The sequence below is a fragment of the Tursiops truncatus genome, chromosome 2 (assembly GCF_011762595.2).
Source record: "Tursiops truncatus isolate mTurTru1 chromosome 2, mTurTru1.mat.Y, whole genome shotgun sequence".
In the NCBI taxonomy this organism is placed as follows: domain Eukaryota; kingdom Metazoa; phylum Chordata; class Mammalia; order Artiodactyla; family Delphinidae; genus Tursiops; species Tursiops truncatus.
This window is the reverse complement of record NC_047035.1, coordinates 141,020,628-141,045,057: the sequence shown is the minus strand read 5'-3', so window position 1 is coordinate 141,045,057 and position 24,430 is coordinate 141,020,628. Positions and strand designations below refer to the sequence as shown.

Sequence of the window (24,430 nt, the reverse complement as noted above, 5' to 3'; positions counted from 1 at the left end):
ACTCAGCCAAAACTAGAACATAACAATAACTTGTATCTATATACATGTTCTTCCCCATCCTATCTTCTTCCTAACCAGAGATAACCACTAGCGTTGTATTTATTATTTCCTTTCATTTTCAAAATTTTAGCCCATACCTAACATATACGTATATACTTAAATAATAATATAATTTTGCTCATTTTTGAGCTAATGCACATAAAAGAGTTTCTTTAGGGTATGTAAACTCACACTGGACATGCTGAGTCATGAGTTTAAGGTTTTTAACTTTACAAGGTAATGCCAAAGTATTTTCCTAAGTTGTTGGATCCATGTATACTCCCACCATCAGTGTATGAGTTCCCTGTGACTAACTGGGCATTGTCAGACTTTAAAATTTTTGCCAATATAGTGGATGTAAATTATAGTCTAAATTTGTGATTCTTTGATCAATAATGAAGTTGAGCCTCTTTTCACATGTTTATTGACCACCTCTGTTTTCCTCTTCTGTGCAGTGCTTGATTTTGGTTTTTTGCCCATTTTCCTGTTGGACTTCTTTTCTTACTGACTTGTAGGACTCCTTTACATATTCTGGATTCTCACTGCCATGGGTGGTCACATGCATTGCAGATATCTTCTCTAAGCTGTTAGTGAACAGACTTTCTTAATTTTATTGTAGTCAAATGTATCAAACTTTCCTTGTTATGGTTATCGTTTTTCTGTCTTGTTTAAGAAGTCTTTTCCTATCTCAAAGTCAGAAAGGTATTCTCCTATATTTCCTTTTAAAATTGTAAAGTTTTGTTCTTAACATTTCAGTGTTTAATCCATCTGGAATTGATTTTTGTGTATAGTATGAGATAGGCTCCTACTGCATTCTCCCCATAGCATAACCATTTAACCAGCACCATTTATTAAATAGTCTCTCCTTTCCTCTCTGATCTGCAGTGTCATCTGTCATATAGCCATGGGTCTCTCTCTGGGTTCTCTATTCTGTTCCTTTGGTCAGTACTAAACTTTCTTAAATTTTAGTAGCTTTATAATGTGTCCTGATATCTTATAGGGCAAGTAGCCTAATTTTTTTTTCAAATATTTAATAGACATGGTCCAGGATAGAAGGTCAGAGGGGCTTTTTTTTCTTGATGGGAGAATATACAGCACATATGCTGATGAGAATGATCCAAATATGGAATGATCACAAAATAATAATGTAAGAAAAAATTGCCACAGTAGTGCTCTTCAGAAGGCAAGAAGGCATAAAATCTAGTGCACATCCGGAAGGGTTACCTTACTCCATCCACTGAAGCAGGAGGAAATGCAGAGCGTTTGGGCACAGGGGCAGGTAAATGAGTACTTGGGGTGAGAGCATGCAAAAGTTCTCTTCTGATTGCTTTTATCTTCTTAGGAAGCAAGGTCAACATTTGAGAGTGAGAACAGGAAGAAGTGTTGAAAGTTTAAAGAGAGAGGAAAAGGGATAAAATAGTTACTTAGAAGAACAGAAGAGTGATTGGACTTGGGAAATGAAGTTGAATTGCCAGACAGCGGTAAGGGCCCACGTGAGGTTAGTGGTCATGAATTTAAAGTGAGAACAGTCAGATGGCTGTGTGTTTTTCTCCAGGCATATTCAATTGTGCAATCATGGAGTGGCAGAGAATTGCATTTAACTAGAATTGGTGCTTGCCCAGAGAATAAAGGAGGTTCAAGACAAGGGAGTTGAGGATGTATGCAAGGAAGGGATTAATTATAATGATGGACCCATGGAATCCAAAATATGTTCAGAGGGAAATAAGGATGTGAGGAAGGAGACAGGATCAACAGATTTTGCATATCCAAGAATTCTTGGAGTTGGAATACTGGATAAAGGGAGCGAGCTGGAAAGATAGGTGGTTATAGAATAGGAAGATGTTTAGATCAAACTGCGGAAGGGTGGCAGTAGATGCTGATGACAGTGCAGGTGAGTTTGGTATTTTGAGTGGGACAGTTTTTCATTGTGTGAGCACTGTTCACATCGCAGGACATTTAGTACCCTTGGCCCCTGCCCGTTAAATGCCACAGGACCTCCAAGTTCTTATAATAACCTAAAATGTTCCCATAATTGCCCCCAAAAGAACAGTGACTTAAAACAGTATTTGCAAATACTCTCAGTGGTTGAGAAACACTTGTCTACGAAATAGCCATGGAAATGAGTGACTGAGGTAAGGTGGAAGGCGAGATCTTTGGAGAAGAGGAAGTCTAGGAACTTAAGAGGCCAGAGTGTTGGAAAGACGATCTCTCTGCATGTCGACATCCAGCAGTTATTATGCTATTGAATGACAGTGGGCCAGAGCTAAAGTCTTCAAGGAGAAAAGGGGAGTGACCTGGGGTGTCTGGAGGTGACTGCAGTAGGGAGGGGTGGTGGTTCACAATATTGAGACTAAAAGCTAGAAGGATTATTTTTCCTGGGGATGGAAGCACAGGGGAGAGGAAGAAGAGCTTAGAAATAGTCATTAAGATCAAGGACACCTTCCCCACCTCGGGGGCCTGTAGTATAAGAGCTGTGGCAAAGGAAATAGTTACCATCTGGGGGTTGCAGGAAAAGAAGCAGCACTATCTTCAGGGGAAACCAGGTTTCAGTTAGAACAAGTTGATGAGTAAAATATATCATGAATTTAGGAAATTTGCTGATGGCTATGATTTCCAAGGGGCCCAGTGGAAGAGATTAAGGAATCTGGGTTGGGGGCGGTGGGAGCATTTAAGAGATGAGGTTATAAACAAACATGTAAAAAGTGACTGAGGATGAGAGTCCAGGAAGTGATAGATGCTCTGGAGCCCATCTTGTGGCAACCGAAGTAAGCAAGAATAAAGGGCGTAAGGAAAAAGGATTATTGATGGCTCAAGGCAGATAGTGGTGTTGAAGTTATGAATATTGATAAAGAAAGGAAAGAAGAGGTTCTTACAAGGAACCCACAGACTTCTGAGACCCCCTTTATTTCCAGAGGCTCTCTGCCTTCATCCTCACCCCTGCTAGTGGAAGCATGAGGCAGAAAGGGTAGGCTCCAGAACACTTAGAGCTCCCCTTCCTGATTCATGTGGCTATAAAGTGGAGGGGACTAATCTTTGTGGCCAGGAAGCCATGCAGATAATATACCTGTTCTATTGTCTCTTGCCATGTAACAAATTATCCCAAAACTCAGTGGCCTAAAATAGCATTTTCTATGAGTCAGGAATCCAAATAGATGTAACTTGTTGATACCTCTATCTTGATCTCTCCAAAGCTGCAGTTAAAAGTATTAGCAGGGGCTCAAATCATTTTGAGGCTCATCTGGGGGGTGCGGAGGGGTGGTCCTCTTCCAAGTTCACTCAGAAAGTTGTTGGCAGGATTTGGTTACACACAGCTTACTGGGCTGAGGGCTTCAGTTCTTCATTGACTATTGGCCAAAGGCCTCCCTTGGTTGCTTGCCACATGAGTCTCTCCATAAGGCAACTCCAACATGGCAGCTGGCTTCATTAGCAAGAGAGAGAATGCTAGCAACACAGAAGTCAGTCTTTTGTTATCCCATCACTTTTGCCTCATTCTGTTTATTAGAAGCAAGTCACAAGGTCCAGCCCACACTCAAAGGGAGGGTATTACCCAAGGGTATGAATACCAGGAGGCAGCCATCATTGAGATCCATGTCAGAAAGCTGCCCATCCCTGAACCAACCACTGATAACAAGGGGATTAGAACTGGCTCAGACCACTCAGGTTCTCCCCATCCCTGGAGCTGGAGTCAAGTCCCCAAATCACAAGGCTATCACATAATTGTGGGGAGGAGCAGAGGATAGAATAAATGTTGGGAGGATAGCCAGAGAGTTCACTGTAACCACTAACCAATATTCATACCTTTATTCTTCTGACTCTGGAACTATTGTTCTTCCTGCCATATAGTGCTGCCTCCTTATGTCTTGCCATTGCCCTCTAGATCAAGCCCAGACTCCTTATTTCAGCATATAATGGCCTTCACACTCCAACCCCAATTTATCTTTTCAGCCTCATTTCTCACCGTTCACTCTCATTTATTCTAAGCCAGTGGTTCATCAAGCTGGCTCAGGACCCCTTTAATACTCTTAAAAGTTATTGAGGGCCCCAAAGAGTTTTTGATATAGCTATTGATATTTACTTAATTAGAAATAAAAACAAAATTTTAAGATACTAATTTCCTTTAAAATAATAATAAACCCATTACTTAGTATAAATAACACGTTTTTGTGAAAAGTGCATTTTCCCCAAAATTTTTTGAGAAAAATGGCACGGTTTTACATTTTTAAAAATCTCTTTAATGTCTGCTTTAATAGAAGACATCAGGCAGGATTCTCATATCTGCTTCTGGATTCAGTCTGTTGTGATGTTATTCTGGTTGAAGTATAGGAAGAAAATGTGGTCTTACATAAACATGTAGTTGAGAAGTGGAGTTATGCGTATTTTAATAGTCTTTTCATATCATTGTGTGTATTCTCTGATATTACACCAATTCTGTAAGTGGTAATTTCTCAGAGGTTAGTTGCAGTGTGGAACTGAACCCTTTGTATTCTGTTTGGTTAAAATCCATTGGACTGTCTGGCACTTTGAATAGCTTTCACACATTTGGAAAATCTTTGTTCCCTGAGTTATTCAAGTTTTCCAAATATTTCATTATGAAATCTTTTTAGTCACATTTTAAATATCACTGCCTGTCTTGTCAGAAGAATCTACGTTTTGGGAAGCTGTTGGTTGTGGAGGATTTAAGTTTCTAGAATTCTAATTTTCACTTAAAAGCTCAGATTTTATCATTGGTGACAAATACTGCCATTTTCCTTGAAATAATAGGCTTATTTCATTTATTTTTGACAAAGTGCCAAATGCCCAAGTCTGAATAACCATAGTTTATCTGTCGTCATTTTTTGCAGTAAAACTGGTGCTCCATAAAATGATCCTATGGAAAAAAAAAAAAAGATCCTATGACTTCACCTGCCTCATAACTTCTGCTTACTATGTTCTGGGTGTCCTTCAGCTTCACTGCCACCCTGCAGCCTTTCAATGTGCCTCATATTCAAATGCCTCAAGAGAGAATCTGATTGGATTAGCCAGCCATTATCCAGTATAGAAGTGGTGTGGCGCTGAGCATGGCAACCAGCGCGTTAAGGAACAAATTCTGGCTGCTTACGTGGAGGAGACTTCTAGTCTAGCAAATACTCAGAACAGTGTGTCCAGGACATTCACCATTATGAATTAACAAGATATATTTTCACACACAGGCGCACAGAGTGTGATTATGGTATGAAAAGTTAAAAAAATTAGATTTATAATTTGGTTTTGTAAGTACTCATTTGATAGCACCTTGTTTAAAGACCCCGCCCCCCAAAAAGCATGTCCTTAAAGTTATAGTCACATTTTGCTACCACTTGCACTTTGTTTGGAGCACGAATAATATTCTGAGGCTGCCATCAGACCATCTGTTCCAAATATACTCTTCAACATGGATTGAGTAGTTGTTACTATGAATTTTCTACCAATGTAAACATAGAATGTATTGCCTTTCACATTAATATTAATAAAAAGACATTGTTACAAAGAATTTTCTTTGGTCGATTAACAATTTTTCATTGTTTTAATGGGTGTCTTCCTCCTTCACAAGGGAGGAAAATCCTCTAAAGTCTGTGAGTATAATCTTATTTCTAGTGTTTTTCTTTGTTAGGAGTCACGAGGCTCTGAATCTTGCAAGTTCACAGATTTTAAATGTAATTTTTATTTAAGATTAGCTTTCTCATTTTGGTAGGAACAAAGAAGGCTAAGAAATGTACTTCTGCCATCTTGAGTGGATGGTAGGTTTAGTAACTTTTCCTATTTGAAGGTTCTGGAATTATTTGTGTATTGTATTCTGTACGGTACAGGATAGATTTTGGCTGCATAAGTGAAAACATACCCATGAGTGAGCACATGTATGCTTACAAACAAGTTCATTCACTCAGTGAAGTAAAGAGCTGAAGCAGGCTGTTTTTAGAAAAAATATTGGGGGCCCGAGTTCCCTTTTTCATTCATCTCATGAGAACATTACTAAGGGGTTTAATGTATTTGGGATAATGATGAAGAAAACAAAAATAGCATCCCTGTGGGGAAATGTAACCTGATACAATTTAAAGTGGGACCAAAATTGAAACATAATTCTTTTAGGAAACGGAAATATTTTATCTTTGTCACATGGATGTAATCTAAATTTTAACAGAAATCTAGGCTTCCGTTCTTTTTGTACATCTTGATTTTATTAACTTTTGTATTTCTTTGAGCCATATGTCACAAGTAAGTTGTAAATATTATACAGAATAATCTGCATACTCTTCAAATACTTTTTTTTTTTTTTTTTTTTTTTTGCGGTACGCGGGCCCCTCACTGTTGTGGCCTCTCCCATTGCGGAGCACAGGCTCCGGACGCGCAGGCTCAGCAGCCATGGCTCATGGGCCCAGCCATTCCGCGGCATGTGGGATCCTCCTGGACCAGGGCACGAACCCGTGTCCCCTGCATCGGCAGGCGGACTCTCAACCACTGCGCCACCAGGGAAGCCCCCCCCCTTTTTTTTTTTTCTTAATGGAACACTAAAAATGCCCTAGTCATTCCTTCAGCTTTTTGCACTAATAGGTATAAAGCAGAGTCTCAGGGGCTGTTCTTGCTAAATATTGTTAATGCTGCAGTGCAGGTTGGAATCTCAGAAAACCCAGTTATATACTATAAAGTTGTGGCTAGCTTTTATTCTTAATATCCAAAATCATCTAAAGGCTTGTTTTCTTTCTTTTTTTTTCAGACCTAACTACCATAATGAATGCTGCATATTAAGAAAACCACAAGAAGGTTATACGTTTGGTTGTCTAATATTCTTGGATTTGATATGAACCAACACATAGTCCTTGTTGTCATTGACAGAACCCCAGTTTGTATGTACATTATTCACATTCCTCTCTGTTGTGTTTGGGGGAAAAAAGACATTTTAGCCTTTTTTAAGGTTATTGATTTAATTTCATGTTATTTGGTTGCATGAAGTTGCCCTTAACCACTAAGGATTATCCAGATTTTTGCACAAGCTTATACAAGTCTAGGATCCTTTATCAAGGCAGTTATGTTCATCAGTCTCCTGCCTTTACTCCACCATCACCAAACACTCAGTTAAATATAAATTAGCATTTTTTAAAATGACCACTCAACATAATGCTTAAGGGATTTCCTCTCTGTGACAGAACCCAGGAACCAATTCCTAGATACACAATGTTGGCATATTGAAGATAAACTTAAAATTGTTCTTCAGTTTTTGAGGCCATGTGTAAAGTTTAATCATATTGTAAAATATCTATTCCGTATTAGAAATAGCTAGTTGACAGCTTATACTTCTCAAAACTCATGTTGTTAACGTACACAAACTCAGTTTCTATATGTGAAGTTAGTGAGTCTTTTGTGTTACTCCAAAATAAAGGCAATGATTTATTTTTTCCCAATCTCAATACAATTTGAGCTAATCACTCAAGCTGGATTCTTTACATTTTAAAGCTGGAATCAGCAGTAGCCCTATGGGAAGTAAGACAAAGCATTGACTTTTAAATATAGACTTTTAAAATGATCGGTTGTTTTCTTTTGGAACTAGAATTAGAATAGTTAATACTCATCCACAAACCATTATTATGTGTACATTATTGTTGCAATTGTGATAACAGAAAATTTTATTTATTTTTATGCCAGCTTATATTGTGAGAACACATTTAGTCAGTTTGGGTTTTATCAGTCCTGTTATGCTTGTCCTTGGAACATCTTTCGCGTATTCGAGGTTTGTAGTTGAAAAGTTTACTGTAAAAAAAAAATCAAAAACAAAAAAATGTATTGTTTTTACAGAATAAATTTATTGGAATGTGTACTGGGAGTAAGGTTTGAGGTTGTAAACAACTAAGTTAGTGTAATTTGGCTTCATATATGTAATGTGAGGTATTAATGTAATTCATATATTAAAGCAAAAATTGTTAACAGCAAGTTGACAATAGAATCAAGTGCAGGTGAGGGTTTTCTTTTTTTTTTAAACACTCTATGGATTTTAGGGTTTTTTTTAAACACTGTGGGGAGGGAGAGGAACTGGCTACATGATTGCTTGCACGTCTAAGATACTTACCAGTTCAGTGGACCCTAAATTCACACACTTGACATTATCCATGCAGTGATTTGGACCCCATTTTCTTTTGGTTTTCTTATTTTGGTGAAGAGCTTGTAAATAACATGAAGGAAAAACATGAGTGGCCCTAAAAGCTTAGGGCCATTGATGATGATGATGGTAGTGGTGGTGGTGGTGGCGATGATGGCAGCTGAGGGCATGAAAGCGCCACTTACCACTCCCGGGCTCTGAGGCGGCGGCTGGATTTTTGCTTTGTTTCTCTGACTTTTAGCAAATATTGACTTTCCTCTATTATATTCACTCACATTTCCAAATATGAAAAGTTCATTAAAAGATAGTAGGAATGCCAGTCCACTTCTTTTTCCTTAAAAGGTACTTTTTAATTTTGAATATTTTAATTTAAAAGTAATGAAATTTAATTAATTCATGAAAAGTCCTCTTCATTGCTCACACTAAAACATGAGAATGTAGATGACATTTTGAACTGGAAATATAGCTGACAGATTTTTAAAACAAAAGGCGTAAAGACTACAGAACTTTTTCTGAAAAAAAATATACAAAATGTTTCAAATTTAGTAAGATTTGTCTTCATAAAAGACCAAAAATAATTTATTAAAACTATACACAGAAATACAATAGAAACATTTCCAGTCATCAATAAAATAAGGGTAATGATAAAGTTATAGATCCCTCCTTAGCTACTTAGACTCACAGAAAAATTTCAGTAAAAGCAATTTTTGAAACAGCAGTAAATAATATACTTTCCTTGGGAAAACATTTTTCAAACAACATTTTTAAATATTCTGATAATTTGTCTTTTATATTGAGGTTGATAATGAAACATATAGATCTTATATGCAAAAATATTTCTCCATCTGTATTTGCTACTTTGAAATTTTTAATATGCATAGACCATTTTCACTTTTGAACAGTTTCCTTTTCATGCTCACTATTATAGGAGCTAAATTGTAATTTTTCACTTATATTTAAAGTGTGCAAACAGAATATTGAGATAGGTGGTCAAGTTTATTCACAAATAACTTGAAATATATTTCTTTAAACAAGCTTTCTGAATAACTTCAATTTTCCTTCAAAAAAAGAAAATTTATCCACATAATTCCTATGATAGCTCACATATACAGTACGGAGCAAGAATTTATGTATTCTTAAATGTTCCTGTATGGGAAGAGAGTGGAATGGGACCAAATATTGGTACCAAAATAACAAAAGTCAGTAATCTAGAGAGAAAGAACATAAAATAATGCTTTTATTCAACTTTTTCATCTGCCTTTGTTTTTATGAAGAACTCTGGTTTGTAGATACAGCGATAGGCCAAGAGCTGAGGAAGAACTCCATATGCTATGTTTAATGCTAAAAAAAGGATTTTCGCTTCTTCAGGGACTCTGTAGACATAAGCAGTTCTAGCATGAAGAGAAGCACCGATGTGAGAAAACTGAGCCTGTGGCATTAAAAAAAGGGGGGGGGGTGATAAGCATGAATTTTGTGTTTAGTTGGATGCACGATGAGTTCTGAATGGTTCATTCAGACCATGCTCCTGTGCCCTCAAAACCAGGACTTGCAAACAATCCATCGTCTTCAGTATTTCATTGAATTTAGGGCTATTCTTGACTTAACTTTTCAAATAAAGTAAACCTTTAGCACGTCTTTATCAGGCTAGCTGTTTTTTAACGCATCTAGTGCCCCCATACCAAACAGTAGTGGCTCAATTTGACAAAAAATCTGAATAAAATCTGCTTTTTCCTGATTTACCTTCTGGAGATATCCTATATAGGAACTCAGTTGTGGCTCACAAAATGTGTTCCAATTAAAATGAAGCAAGTACAGAGTTTAGACAGCTTAAAATATTTTTAGCCTAACTATTTAAAGAGAAGCACTGAGAGAGGACCTCAGCTTCATTTATCAGTTCTTTCACCTACTCCTTGGAGCAAGAGCTCAAAGCCTTCATTATGCATTTGTTTGTTTATTTATTCACATATTTTTTTTTTATGCAACTTAAAAAATACTAAGGGTTGTTTTGTAAGATAAGGGTGGGCGTAGGGATTTGGTTGCTCTTTATAAAATGGCAAATATACATGCAGGCAACCTTTTCAAATCAAATTATTTAGAAGTATGGCTTGTCAGCATAATCTGAGTTTACAAAACAGAAAGGCAAGAGCTTCCCATTTGTACTTAGATTACTTGTTGAGAACATACATTCAGAATGTGCCAGTTGGTCTTTTTTGATACTTTTCGTAAGCACAGGGGAATCTATTAGAAAAGGCTTCTGTGAAAGTATTTCCTCAGGATCCTTGTATCATTACAGAATGCAGTCCTGGAGTCTGCATTTCATATCTTACTGAAATTCAAGATATACACAAAGGATTGGGAATCTAAATGTAGTAAGTGGTGACTTAGTTCATCAGGATCAAAGTGAAGAGACAGAAGATACTATAATCTAAAGAAGGCACAGAAGTAACAAGAATGAAAACTAAATAATTTGCTTTAAATACATATGAGTTATCTTACATTTCCTTCCATATGAAATCAGTTTATTCTGCTAAGTGGTTAATAAATCAGTTTATTCTGCTAAGTGGTTAACACAGATAAAAGTGTTACTTAGCACTTGACTTTACTATGATGAGCAAAGGACAAGTTTTCATAAGCAGTATGTATACAGATTGTATCAGTGACAGATTTTAACAGGTTACATTTTTGCAAGTTACTGATACATTCTGGGGGCCTCTGGTAGTTTTGCTGCTTTCTGGAGATAGAAATTAAATTAGTGTGGTGTGTTGCCAAGGACCCAGGGACCAACGCCAATGCCAACGCAGGAATCGTCTGTCTGCATTGTGATCTGTGAGGCACTGAGAGGGCTCTGCCCTCAAACACACCTCCCCCGGGGCACATGCCCAAACAGAACCCAGCAAACGTTAAATATTTCATCTCTGGGCTATGAAGACAAAACACCTTGAGAGTAAAGGGCATTTGAGAGGCTGCCCTGAGGAGCTGCTCTTGTGGACATTCTAGGAACACTGAACAGGAACTTGGCCTCCGTCACTATTTTCTTCTAGGGCCTATTTTGAATAACAGTATTTTTCTGAATATTGTAACTAAATTTTTTCTTCTGGACTAGAGGCCAGATTTGAACCATGGTTTTAAGAAATGTGCATTTGGTGTCTATCTTTATAGACACTTATACACATCTCAAAAATCACCAAATTTGGGGAAATGCGGACCATAGTTTGAGAGAATAATATGAGCAATCATGCCTACTTGCATAGGGAACCTGCTAAAGAGTCTGATTTCGTAGGCTTTTTTGCTGCACTAACCGGTGCAGTTAATACCTCATTTTCACAAACAGCAAACTCATGGCAACATTAAAAAATGATCGTGTCCTTAGATTAGATTGTAAGCCCACCGGGCAGGTACTGTGTCTGATGTTTTGTGTGGCACCTATCACATTGTTAGAGCTCAATAAACGTTCAACAGTAATGGTCTTGTGACTGTCAAAATACAAAAAAGCTTCTACAAAGCATTTCTCTATTTTTATACCTATTTTAGTAGGCCTTTTGCTTCAAAATTGTTTAACAAGGGGCAAAGATGATTGCATTTCTAATCAAAAGAGGTATGTAATTGAGAGAAAGAGCCTGAGGCCAATTTTCTGCAGTTCCAGTACTGCTCATGGTTCTAGTGGGTGTATTTACAGTGGCCTCACCTCTAGCTGAGTGAGCAATCCAACCATAGCTTCCTCCCAAGACATATGGTGTCCAGTTTCCAGGGTGCTGAAGTTTCAGAAAACCCTCAGTCTCACTTGAGAAGGGTTCCCTTCCCAAGCACATAGCTGCTAAGGGGCTGCACCGTGTCTCCTGGGTGATTTTCCCACCAGCACATGAGACCTCCTTATGACAGGGCCGAAGAGCTCAGCCTGAGCACTGTGCTAGTAGGATCTGGTGGCTTGGTGACCTCAGTGCTGCTGAACTGACACATGGCCAAGATGACATGTTCAAGTTATGGGTCCCAGAAATTTCTCCAAAATTCAGTGATGTGAGGTCGAGCCCCTAATAATTTTTCTTCTACTTCATTCTAAATCATTTTTCACCTTAAATTTAGTTAAGAGATTTACTTTGGGTTTTTTTTTTTTTTTAAGAATGGATGGTTGGGATGGAAAATGAGGCAATAAAGTCAAAGAAAAAAGTTAAATTTTAATAGCTGTGTTTTCCTATAGAGACAGCCTGGAAAGAATTTGACTAAAAATCACAATCTTGGTTCCAGAAAGGAGAATTGAAAGAGTTTTGTGTGCCCACATAAATATTATAGGCAAAAACTAATGTGAACATTGGGACAGTAGCCAGGTTATTTGGCTGATTCGGTATAAATAGCTAATCTAGAACCGTGTTACCGTTTCTTAGGGTTTTCTGAGCGCCATAGTCTTGTGGTTAAGAACACTGAATCTGGAACCAGATTGACAGCGTCAAATCCCAGCTTCACCGAAAACCAGCAATATGACCTTGTGTTAGGTATGTAACTACCTCTGGCTCCTCACCTGAAAAGCAGGAGTCCACCTCATAGGATTGTTATACAGGTTCCATGAGTTGATCTTTGTCAAGTGCTTAGGACAGTGCCAAGCACATGGAGCTCTTCCACAGACAGATACAAAACCCAGGTGAAATACTTGCTCATGATCTGGCACTCTACTTGCTTGAAAACCGGGGCCCTTTGTTTTTAGATTGCCTTGCTGATCTCTTGACAATTTCAAGACTGTCTCCACCAAAGGACAACAAGCATGTAAAAAGACATTAAACCCAAGCTCTAGTTTTAATACCAAAAAAGATGTTTAGTGATGAATCACATCAGAAGCAAATGATTAAAATGAGATTTGCTTTAGTATCCCAATTATCCATGTTCTTCCTAAACCTTTACTTTCAGGTTTTCTTAAAGGCTTCCATAAAGGAAAAAACTTAATAAAACTTGTCCCCCAGTAGAGTCAACTCTTGACAACCAAATTATCCACAGATGAGCCTCCAGACCCTTTCGTGAGAAAGTATGTGGCACCTGCATAGCCAGGGGGTGGGAGAGTCTGAGGCAGCAGGTGGGAAGGGGCACTGGCATTGCCTGACTGAAGTGGAACTGCTCCTGCTTCCATGGCTGCGAGCTGTTAATTGGATGGCATGGCAGGCTCCCTGCCAAACCCACTGTGAATCTGTCCCAGAGCTTTCTTCCAGTTTCTCTGATTTTTAGGTAATTATACACAACACACAGCTACAGATTAATGTATCTTCTGAGCAACATAAGGCATTTCTCCTCCGAACTCTTACTGGGAAGCTTCTAACAACAACATTAACAAAAGCAACAAAGAGGCCCACAGCTTATAATGTGCCAGGCACTGCTCTACGCCCTTTACACATATTACCTCATAAAATCCTTAACAGCAGCTCTATGAGAAAGGTACTATTATTATTCTTACTTTATAGAAGAGGAAACGGGATCAAAGAGGTGAGTGACCAAGGTCACTGAAGTGATCAGTGAATGAGATTCGAACCAGTCTGCCTCCAGAGCTCATGGTCTTAACCATATTAACTATATCTTTTCTTTTAATTTTCAGTGATATTTTAGCAGAGAAAAATTCTTCAATTGATTAAAAAATGCTAATAAGTAGATCTAAACAGCCTGTAATACTTTTCAAATTAGACTTGAAACTTTAATTTTATATGAAAAGACCCTTGGGTTAAAGTCCCCAGTGGAACTCTTCGGTGTAAAATGTGTCCTGGTTTTATTGCATTTTAGTTTACCTTTTGATTTATCTTTTGATTTCTGAAGGCAGCAGGTTTGGCAGATTCCTAAATGGTCTGAAATGAGGGACCTAATAACTACTAACCATGTTTTCCATTGACTTGTACTGGTCAAGAAGTTTTTCAAGGATTTTTTTCTTATTATTAAGTCACAGGTTCTTGGGAGTTCACTAGATCTTACAATAAAAGCATTGATAAAGTTAGTGGGATCATGAATACATAAAGCTTCTAAATTAGGAATGGCAGTTTTAGCAAGCTCGGGGTGCTAATCAAGGTAATGGAGAGCTTCTATGATGAATGTGTCTGATATCCTCTCAAGATGAGAATTCATTTCGTGAGCAAGTATTCGCTTCATATGCACTGTTTTGTTGCAGTATGATCTGTAACTTTTCCATAGGCTGAACACTCTGAATAGGTAGATATTAAAGCCCAGCTAAGAGTTATGGGAATGTCAGACACATAATTCTCAGATTACACCATTCTTCTGTTGGGTTGGGAGAAACATCCTTCTGACATTGATAGAATCTAGTTGACAGCCTCAGGCTACCTTTGCAAATTGGGCAGTGATGGATGAGACCAGAGATTTCTCCAAGGCCTGGCGTATGGCTGAAACTGCCACTGCTGCTGCCAGCCGCTCTGCTATCCACACTGCCTTTCCCAGAACCTCCTGGCTGGAGTCACAGGTGCCTGTCTGCAAGCTTAGCCTCACTAGCAGGTACAGGGTAGCGTTCATCTTACTGTTACAGATTTAAGTACCCATTCGCCCCCAAGCTCTGACCATCCTAAGCCTCCTGACTCTGCTGACCCTGTGCACATGGCTAGGCCCTGGCCTAGGTCTTCTGCCTAGTTCTCAAGTTGTCTCCTGAGACTTGACCAGGTCCAACACTTGGCCTCACTCTTGCCAGCCTCCTAGCTGATGACACTCGGTGTTCCTGCATCAGGGCCTGGTGCAGGGCAGACCAAGGTACATGGCATGCAGAGGAAGCTGGATTGTGCAGGCAGAGCACACGGGTAATGAGTAGATGTTGAACCCTGAACAATCTAATCAAGGGGCTGGTAAGAGTGGGGCGAGTGGGAGGCCCTCTGTACCCTCTAACCAGGGCACACTCCAACATCTAAACGCTTCCACAGTCTTTTCAAGTCTATTCAGCCAGTAAAGCCCACAGCTCAGGTGTCATTGCCTCCCACTCCCAGAAGGTCCTCTAACTCCTACATGCCACGTACAAAGTCTTACTCTGCTGTAGGATTCTGGAGCATAGTTGGTTGTTTGCATGAGGAGAGGGATAACACAACAGAGAAGAATATGGGCTTTGGAGTCAGATGGGATTTTATATCCCTCTTCTAGTAACTTTGTGACCTTAGGCAAGTAACTACCCTGGGTCTCGGCCTGCTTATCTTTAAGTGAGGCTTTTGAAAAACTTGCAGAGATGATGCTATGTGTTCACACAGTTTCTTCTGAGGCAGACAGGAAGACCACATGTATCAGCCTCCTCTGTAGTTGGGTCAGTGCCAGGCCTGACTTTTGAAAATATCCCACATGATCTTTGCACAAGCAATAAATAAAACTTTATTTTTAACCACTGGGTATTTGCTACTCCAGCAGAGCACACAGCCTGTCTTTACACAAATAGGTAAGTAAAACACTTAGCATGGCTTGCCTTGCATGAAGTAAGCTCAGACTATCGTAGTGGCAGTGGAGCTGTAAAAAAGTGGTGGATTTGCAAAGTACTCTGGCAAGAGAACTAACCCGACCTAGTGATGGGCTACATGTAGACGGTAAGGGAATGGGAAGCGTAAAGAACTACTCCACTTTTTTGACTTGAGCTGCTGGATGCCAGGAAGGGCTATTTTCAGAGATGGGGAGATGAAAGAGAAGTTGTGGGGCGGATCAGGAGTCCTATTTTAGACATTAAATCTGAGATGTCAGTAAGACACCCAAGTGAAAAGAAGGAGTTCGGAATTAAATATAAGAGTCTGGGAACAGTTTGAGCTAAAGATGGGAAATGAAAAGTCATCACCTTATAGTTGGTATTGAAAGATATGGAAATAAAAACCCACACCAAGGCCTGAGAAATAAGGTATTCAGAGGTCTGCAGAGGGTACATACTAATTCTCTTTCTTTATGTCCTTCAAGGAAAGGACAGGAACCATTACTTCTGAATACTGCATCAACTTTTTTTGATATTTATATTCTAATTCTATAGTTAAGAAGAAGTACCTCAGACTGCAAAGATTGAGCCCCGTGTATTAACCCATAAATGCTGTTACTGGTTTTAAAGCCTGTAAATTCTAGTGTGTCTTTTTGCCATCATAATTATACCGTAAGTATAATTAACTGTATATGCCTAGAGTTCCTGGATGAACCTCATTTTTATGCCTGCTTAAAAAGAGCGGGACAAAGATAATGATTTTAAAAGATGAGTTCACTTGGGTTTTCTAATTTACAGTAAGAAAAGAACAAAATAATTTTCTTCCTTGTTCATAAGATCAATTTGTTTTGATAGGTTGTTATCTTATAAAAATATGCTTTGAATGATAATTCCATAGATAATTTCATTCCCAGTTCAATGAAGTAAGCATTCACTGAACATCTACTGTAGGCCAGAGGCTTGGCTAAGTAGCAGAGGGGAGGAATGGGATGACAGGCCCAGCTTCCCAGGAGCAGAACTTTTTTAAAACCAGTTTCCCTGGTCCTGTGTAGCATAATATAGTGAACTTCTGAAATCTTAAATTCAGATAGACATCTTAATGATAACAGCTCTCAATTCTCTTTTAGTAGCTGTGGTGTTCAGAGACTGGGAAACAGCAGTGCCGCTTGCTGGGTATGTGACCTTGAACAAATCATTTAACCTTGCTGGGCCTCAGTTTCCTCATCTGTATAACTGAATGGCACACCTACCAGATTATGAGATTTAAATAATGCAGAAATGTCTTCCAAAGAACTGTAAAGCAAAGGGCACAACATATCTAATAACTGTTCCCAACCCTAAAACACGGAGCAGAGATATTTTTTAGACACTCAACAATGACAGCCACATCCCCAATAAACTTTCTTAACAGCATATTCTTAGTACCTGAGCTACACCTCCAGCATGTATCAGTGTTATGTCAGGCATCCAGGAGCATCCAGGAACCACCAAGCCATAGAGCGCCATCACAAAGTAAGGGACGGAATAGAACAGATACGCCAGCATCTACATTGAACAGAGGAATAACGTCATCAGTAAACTAATAGTTAATCTGGCCTTACGAAAAGCACAACATTTTCATCAATTAACATTTTCGCCTTAGAAAACGTTAACTCCTATTTCCTACATGGTATCACATTTTCCCATTCTTTAAAAAAAAAAAAAAGAAAATTAATTTTAGAAAAATCTTAGGCTTCATAACTACTTGACCTGGATTTTAGCATAAGCAGCAGGATCCTTTAGGTAGGGCTCTTGAAATTGCGTATATAATCGGCAGAGCTCAGCTGGGCAATCCAAAGCAATCTACGAACAAAAATGAATGCATTATAAAGATACAGTCACATCTGGTTCTTATGTTTGCTGATAAGGCTAAACGTGCCAGGTTTAGTCACAAGCTGCTTTCTGTTTAACAAAAGCTATTTTAGAAGCTCATCAGTAAAAAAGGAAAGAAAATAAATATTCTACAGATTTACTCTGAAGAGATTAAGTAGAGGTTAATAGTGGAGAAGGAAATGGAAACTAATGCCCTGTTCTTGGGATCTTCCGAGTATTCAGTTTAAATGTCTAGGTTTGGCTAACCAAAGCACAGCTTGCTTTAGATCATCAGTTTCACTTTTCCTGGGAATAACTCACCAACTATTCCCGGCAGGAAGAAAAGTACATTTCTATACCAAATTCATCTTAACTGTGCTTTGCAAGATTCAGAAATAGCATCCTCCTATCTCCAGTGCCTCACAGAGTAAATGGCCTTTGGGGGCAGTAAAGGATAATGATTTGAAAGTGAGGTCCTCTCTGAAGCCACCTCCTGTATCCACTTTGAAAGAGGGCAGAGCAGATTTAGTCACGGCAGAGTAGACTTTAGGCCACAGAAGAGACAAAGTGTCTCTCTGGCACATTACTGGGTCCCCTCTGAGTCACCTCCCTCAGGTACCATTCCTTGTGTCCTTAGCCATAAATGTTGTCCCGCCTAAATAACATGAACACGTCAGTGGCAGAGTTGGTAAAAATGGGCCCCAACCTAAAAGCCCCACCTACCAAAGGGTACACACTCGCCCATGCACACGTTTTTCTCATGTGCACAGGGGAGTGGAGATGGCTATGCAAGAAAACAGTTGGGGCTCATTTTTATTGTTGCTGTTTTTGTTCTTTTGACGTTAGGAATTACAGCAAACTAAACAAAGAATGGTTTCAGTGCTCTGTGGTCCGAGCACAGCCTATGGCCCTGCTTTCTCCTTTACTTCCCTTCCCCATGCCACTCCTATTAGCCAACTCTGCTCCAGGAAGTTTCTGATGATCCAAAGAGGGAGACAGCTCTTAAGGCTACTCACCCTGACCCAGCTAGCCGCCCCAAAACAATGAATCAGCTGCATCAGTTTACACTTGCCACTCTGCCCCCCAACTGCTGTGCAATGCCAGCAGCCTTAGAACAGTAATTGTCATTAAAGCTGAATATAATTACCCGTATAATTCTGGCTGCTCAAATTTATTGCTACTGAGAATAAACCATGCAACTGGGATATTGTGAAGGATCCTCGATCAATAAAAATAGTAAGAGCAATCACTTACTGAGCGCTTATTAGGTATAAGGCCCTCTCATTTAATCTTCAAACAGTACTGTAAGGTAGGTACTGTTATTTTACAGAGGAAGAAACTGAGGATCAAAGAGGTTAAGTGGTTTTTCCAAGGCCACACAGCTAGTAAATGGCCAGGAGTCTAACACTGTACTCTGGTACCCCTTCCTCAATCCCATCTCCCTACTCCTGAGAACACATGGATGCTCTGTGCCACAGTCTGACTAGTCTTAAGTTACCACCCTTACCAAAGATACTCAAATCAGAAACATCAAAGGAACCAAGAGAATGAGACTCATGGCTAATTTTTCAGGTACAGAGCTTGATCCAAGGACCTGAAGGAGGTGGTATGGAGCAGCCCAGAAGGGACCTACCCCTCTGGGAGGAGAGGTCTGGGGTGAGGGTAGGAGAGTCAGGAAGCAGGTCCAGGCCTCCAGGCTCTAATGGGAGGTATGTTTTGTTAGTGCACTAGGAAATCTGATTAAAAATATACTTTATGTTATTATGATCTCTTATGCTTACCAAGCCTCTAAACAGGCAAAATCCAGTTGCCAGAAGGAGACACACAACCAGCATTAAATCACATGGTCTTCTCAGCAGATCTTTCGCTTGGATTTCTTGAATGACCTAAAGTAGAGTTGGTAACTAATGAGCAGGCCCAAGGTGCCAAAGAATAATCTGAGATCTACTGAAACACAGATACAATGACGATGGGTGATAAGAGAACGTTGAGGATTCAAAACCACTAGCCATGCAAGAGGAAAATAATTTCTCCCCTCAAGTCTCAGTTCCTCATCTGTGAAATGAGACTGGGCCAGGTGATCTCAAAGGGCCCTTCTGGCTCTATGAGGCCATATTTTTTTTGAAAAAGCATTTTTATGATTATAAATGTAAAATATATTCATTTTTAAAAAATAAACCATTAACCCATCATACTTCTATTAACAGTTGTTATATTTTCCAGTCACATATATATAGTTATATATATAGATACACACACACACTGTACTACATATGTATGTATGATGTATAATCTACATCTATTTTTTCACAAAATTAGGACATAATGTATAAACAATTTTGCATTTGTTCTCTTGCCTCTCACTATCTACCTATCAGTACTTTATCACATTATTAAAAATTCTTCTGAAACAACATCACATGGAAGTGCCACATCTCTGATTATTGGACATTTAGGCATTTTCACTGTTACACTTAATGTGATGATGAGCAACTTTGTACATAAATCTTTGACAGCATCTCTGATGATTTTCTTAGGATAGTGCCCTAGAAGTAGAATTACTAGATTAAAAAGTTAGATTTGTTAAGGTTGATAACACTGCCAGGTGGCTTTGCAGAGCGATTCTGAATTTATGTTCCTACCAGCACTGTATGACAATGCCTATTTCTCCCCGGCCATCACTGTGTTTTAACAGTTTTTTTAAATGAACAGTCTATGTGTCTTACAACATGAACGGAACGGTGTTGATACACTGACGTGGAGCCGAGTGAGGACCAAGGCTATGGTTACTGTTCGCTTATTTTTTAACAACCACCTCATTCCTCAAGAGGGTGTAAGGGAGTACCAGTTGTCAATGTGCCAAGCTGAGTTTACATAGCATGTGTCTAAATGTTTACAAATGAAGTGTCTGTAAATTAAAATGTATTTTAATGAATTCTATTGTAAGTCTTTTTGTAAAATGAAGAATCGTGTTCTGATTATCTCTAGTAACTCATATTTTCATATATCAATTTTGCTTAAAGGATCTTGCTTAAGGATCTAATACCTATGAAAGGAAGAGAAACTTAGAAAAATTTCACTAGCTTAGAAATGAAGACCTTAACAGAGTACCTGCCCGGCCAGTATTGTTTCACCTTGACCACCTCGGCTGTGAATGGAAGGGAGGTGTCTCAGAAGACGTCCTGTAGCCAGTCTCCATGTGCCTGGATCTCTTGGTAATCGGACCCTATGTCTGTGTGTGCTACCTGGAACAGCAGTATATCTCCAGCCTCCCTTTGGGGCAGTAGTGCATAGATATCTCTGAAAGAGGTACCCAGGTGCTCAGACTCCAGGCTGTTAACAGCCCCAGACAAACCTCACGCTCCACACACTAATGCGGAATCTGATGGGAAGAGCCAGTGCAACCCCTGGCACAGGAAGTTCCAAAAAGCATGGCCTGGCCAATCAAAGCAGATCTATTCACGCAGAAACAGACCGTTCTGGCTACCGTAACTAAGGTGTGAACCAATGCTGCAGAATCAGCACAGTCACACTGATCGAATGCTCCAAAGGCTCCATCCCTGGAGGCATGGTTCAGTCCAGTATCCAGTGGATATGAGTGAGCCCTGTGAGTCTGAGAACAGGTTACATTTAACTTAATAAAATCACCTTTGAGGGATAATTATAATTTTCTGAGGGCTGATTATAGATTCTGAAACCAGCCCAGACAGGAAGACAAGTATATGGTATGCTTAAGAAAAAAGCAGGGCAAATGCGTGTTCCATACTTCCCTATTTAAAAAAGAGAAAAAAAGAGAAAGTCAAAAGTATATCCAAACACAACATGTAGAACACCTCCCCGTCTCAAGTCATCTAAAATTTTGATATAGGCCAGACAGTATTTTTAATGAGACCAAAAACAGGTCAATTTAAAATTATTAGGTGTTTATTAACAGGCATGCCCTATCTACAGTACTTGAAAAATAGACAATATAATATCCTGATTTCTTGCATGCATAAATAACTCTTCTGCATTAGCTTTCAAGAATCTTAATTTTCAAGTACATTTATCAAGTTCCCATGGTGTGTCAAGAGTTATATATAATACAAAGAGTTGTAGGAAATATTTTCACACTGAATGTAGCCATAAACACAATACTTACCCCACTAGATCCTTCTAAAAGTCAGGAAACACTGATATTAGATAGTCTAATTGTTCAGTGTATACTTCTGAAAACTGCTCAAAAGCATTTCTTAGAAGGTGAGATGGAAGGGAAAAGGAGTAATTCTGCAAAACAGCTTTTTTGGTATACTTGGAATTTCTTGGTTCTATTACAACCAAAATAGCTTCCCTATTTAAAAACAATTCCTATTGTTTCAGAAAAGGAAAGTGAACTTTAAGATAAAGTTTCTTACCTACAATGTTTCCTGGCACAAAAACAACAATGCTCATAATAATAGATCCGACCCAATATAGGCCAATGGTTCTATAACTTTCCCTGTAATGAAAAAAATCCTGACTTAACACATTTGTCTTAGAATACTATTAGTATAAGATGCTCCACAATATTATCTTTGTTCTAACTAGTAAAGTACATGAGCCAAAATGTACTGAATCAAGAGTAATAAATCAAATACAAGGAACCCTGGTGATCAAACTGCATTTCCATATGTGATATGCTATAGAACCTCTTTGTGTCCTTTTGAATAGGAAATTATGCTTGCTACACTGATCTATTAAACCATACCATGGTCATCACTATCAAAGGAGTCCTGCATTTCACTATTACTTATGAAACTCACAGCATGAAAGTAAAAAGAAGGTTCACAGAAAATTGGATCCATATTTTAAACCATTATTAGTAGGATGTTAAGTGGACTTTCCCTGGTGTCACAGGATTTTAGCTAAAGCCCCAGAGATAAGTATAATAAGTGATACCTACCCCATGTTCTGAAGGAGCTGCTAGACACATACCCCTAATCTTAATAGGCGATGTTGACAAAAAGTGTTTGCAACTGATAACTGACAGTCACCTCCATAAGGGGCCATGAGAAATTCAAAAAGAGATTCTCTGACGGGAAAGAGAAGTGGAGAATACTGTGTGCTTCCTGCCCTGCCCTACCCCCCAGGCCACATGCATCAGATCCCAAGAGGCCCGTTCACAGTGACTGGGATTGTCAGCAGGGGGACAGACCAGAATCTTCCTCCCCAACTGGATGCTAACCGAACCACAGAAACACTGGCCCACTCCTGGCAGCAAGCAGAGCCTGAGCATTCTCAGAAATACCTGATGTGTTCCCTGGAGCTTGGGAACATTCATGAAGAGATGGGCGGGGGGGGGCCTAGAAAAGTCCAGAAATTAGTTGGAACTGTCCTTGAGTGGATGACTGAGGGCATGGGAGGGGCACAGGACAGCTGGTCAAGCTGAGTTTCAACCTGGTGTGGGGCAAAATGCACGGCTTTCTCTAACCTGGAGCCAAGGGGAGGCCTGGGAAGGTAGCTGGGCTTGAGCCATCTTTTAAGGATCCCCACCCCAAAGGGCGTGCCTCCTGGGTTGCAGAGGCCCCAGCAGAAAGAAGCTGTGGGTGTACCACCATGGGCAGGAGAGTCACACAAATTCAGTCTGAGAGAGCATTGCTCATTTCAGGGATCAGTGTAATGCAGACGTTCCTTCCTGTGGTAGGGGTCTCCAAGAACCCACACATGTGCCCCACAAGACAGAGCCAGCATGTCCTAACGGAGGCTACCAATTCCCAGAAAACAGCAATTGTCGTGTTAGACTCTGCCCCGCTTCCTTTAACCCCATGTACATACACACATGCTCCCAGAGGAGCCAGCCGCAGAGCAAGCTGAGAAGGAATCAAGGGACAGACCACGCACCCCAGCCTCAAAGCAGGCCGCTAGGCCGCTAAGCTTCAGGGGTAAGCCTGAACTGGAGGGAGAGAGAGCTCTGAACTGATAGGAGTTTGAAGTTTTGAATTACTATGTGCTGGGCTTTAATTTCTGAAAATGAGACTGCTCTTATAAGAGAACATAATCAGAAAGTTAGGGGGTCTGCCCGAGCTGTCCATCATGGCAGAGGAGAAATCCAGAGGCATATGTTCGAAAGGCAGTGACACAAGGAAAAATAAAGCCATGTCTAACTTGTCTCCACAGACCCTAGATTCATGTCCGTGTGTACCTGCCTGTGTCTGTGCCTCTCTACATCCATTTTCCTTACCTACCCGCCTACCGATTGCTAAGGTAACAAAGGCACACCCACCAGGCGAACTGACTTACTCCCAGGCTATGGCTGCCACCATCACCAGATACATCAGATAATGAGCAGAGCCATCCCAGTAGCAGATCATGTGCCCATAGGCCGTGTTCAGATACGGTTCACCCTAAGGAAAGCATTAAACAGAAGTCCACTTTAAATATGACTCAGACACTTCAACACAGAACACCAGACCTGTATTGAAAGTAAAATAAAGCAGCAGGACATCTTCGTCTGCTAAAATGAAACTATTCTTAATCCCATACAATTACACAATTGGTAGAAACATGAAAATATACATTTACCCTGGAGCCGCCAGAACTAGGGTCTGCCACACGGAGTGGAATTAAGAGAATGCCTGGCCTATGCTAGGTCAACACAGGTGTGCACAGTGATGCAAAACTGATGGCGTTACAGGCAGTCCTGGCCGCATGATGAACTCACTGAGGCCAAGTCTAATCTGTGACTAAAGGTGTTTGGCTCTGGGCAGAAGGGGTGGCCAGGGAAGATCCTGGTGACCAGAGCCACTGGCTGACCTTCAAAATTCATACTGACCCAGAGGCTTGCTGGGATGAGTGTGAGGAAGGCACGCCTTTCCCCCGCCTCTGTCCCCAGTGCAGGCACAGACCGGCAGGCACTATACTCAGAGCTTCACACCCAACCCCTCGTTCAGCCTTCCCAACAACACTATGGGATAGACACGATTGACTCCATTTTACAGATGAGCAAACAGAGGTTGGAAGAGGTTACCTGACCTGCCTAAGGTCACACAGCTAATTCCTAGCAGAAA

At 39.9% G+C, this 24,430-nt stretch overlaps 2 protein-coding genes across 12 annotated transcripts in view; one reads left to right on the top strand and one right to left on the bottom strand.

Moving 5' to 3' along the window:
* Positions 1-7,865, top strand: part of HDGFL3 (HDGF like 3) — a 74,800-nt gene extending 66,935 nt beyond the window's left edge. The window contains exon 6 of one of the 3 annotated variants that reach the window (XM_019945887.3): positions 6,770-7,865. In XM_019945887.3, coding sequence (XP_019801446.1) covers positions 6,770-6,775 — 6 coding nt within the window. In that variant the 3' untranslated portion in view covers positions 6,776-7,865. Of the gene's footprint in view, positions 1-1,381; positions 1,535-4,880; positions 5,527-6,769 lie in introns of those variants that run through there. The other 2 variants (XM_073801448.1, XM_019945886.3) reach the window with 2 other exon arrangements.
* Positions 1-24,430, bottom strand: part of TM6SF1 (transmembrane 6 superfamily member 1) — a 40,739-nt gene that overhangs the window by 5,588 nt on the left and 10,721 nt on the right. For 2 of the 9 annotated variants that reach the window (XM_033852208.2, XM_073801443.1), the window contains 7 exons: positions 23,664-23,767; positions 21,800-21,882; positions 21,054-21,175; positions 19,187-19,291; positions 17,304-17,396; positions 16,980-17,099; positions 7,675-9,575 (listed from right to left, as the gene is read on the bottom strand). In XM_033852208.2, coding sequence (XP_033708099.1) covers positions 9,384-9,575; positions 16,980-17,099; positions 17,304-17,396; positions 19,187-19,291; positions 21,054-21,175; positions 21,800-21,882; positions 23,664-23,767 — 819 coding nt within the window. In that variant the 3' untranslated portion in view covers positions 7,675-9,383. Of the gene's footprint in view, positions 1-7,674; positions 9,576-16,979; positions 17,100-17,303; positions 17,397-19,186; positions 19,292-21,053; positions 21,176-21,799; positions 21,883-23,646; positions 23,768-24,430 lie in introns of those variants that run through there. The other 7 variants (XR_012330301.1, XM_073801442.1, XM_073801444.1 and 4 more) reach the window with 5 other exon arrangements.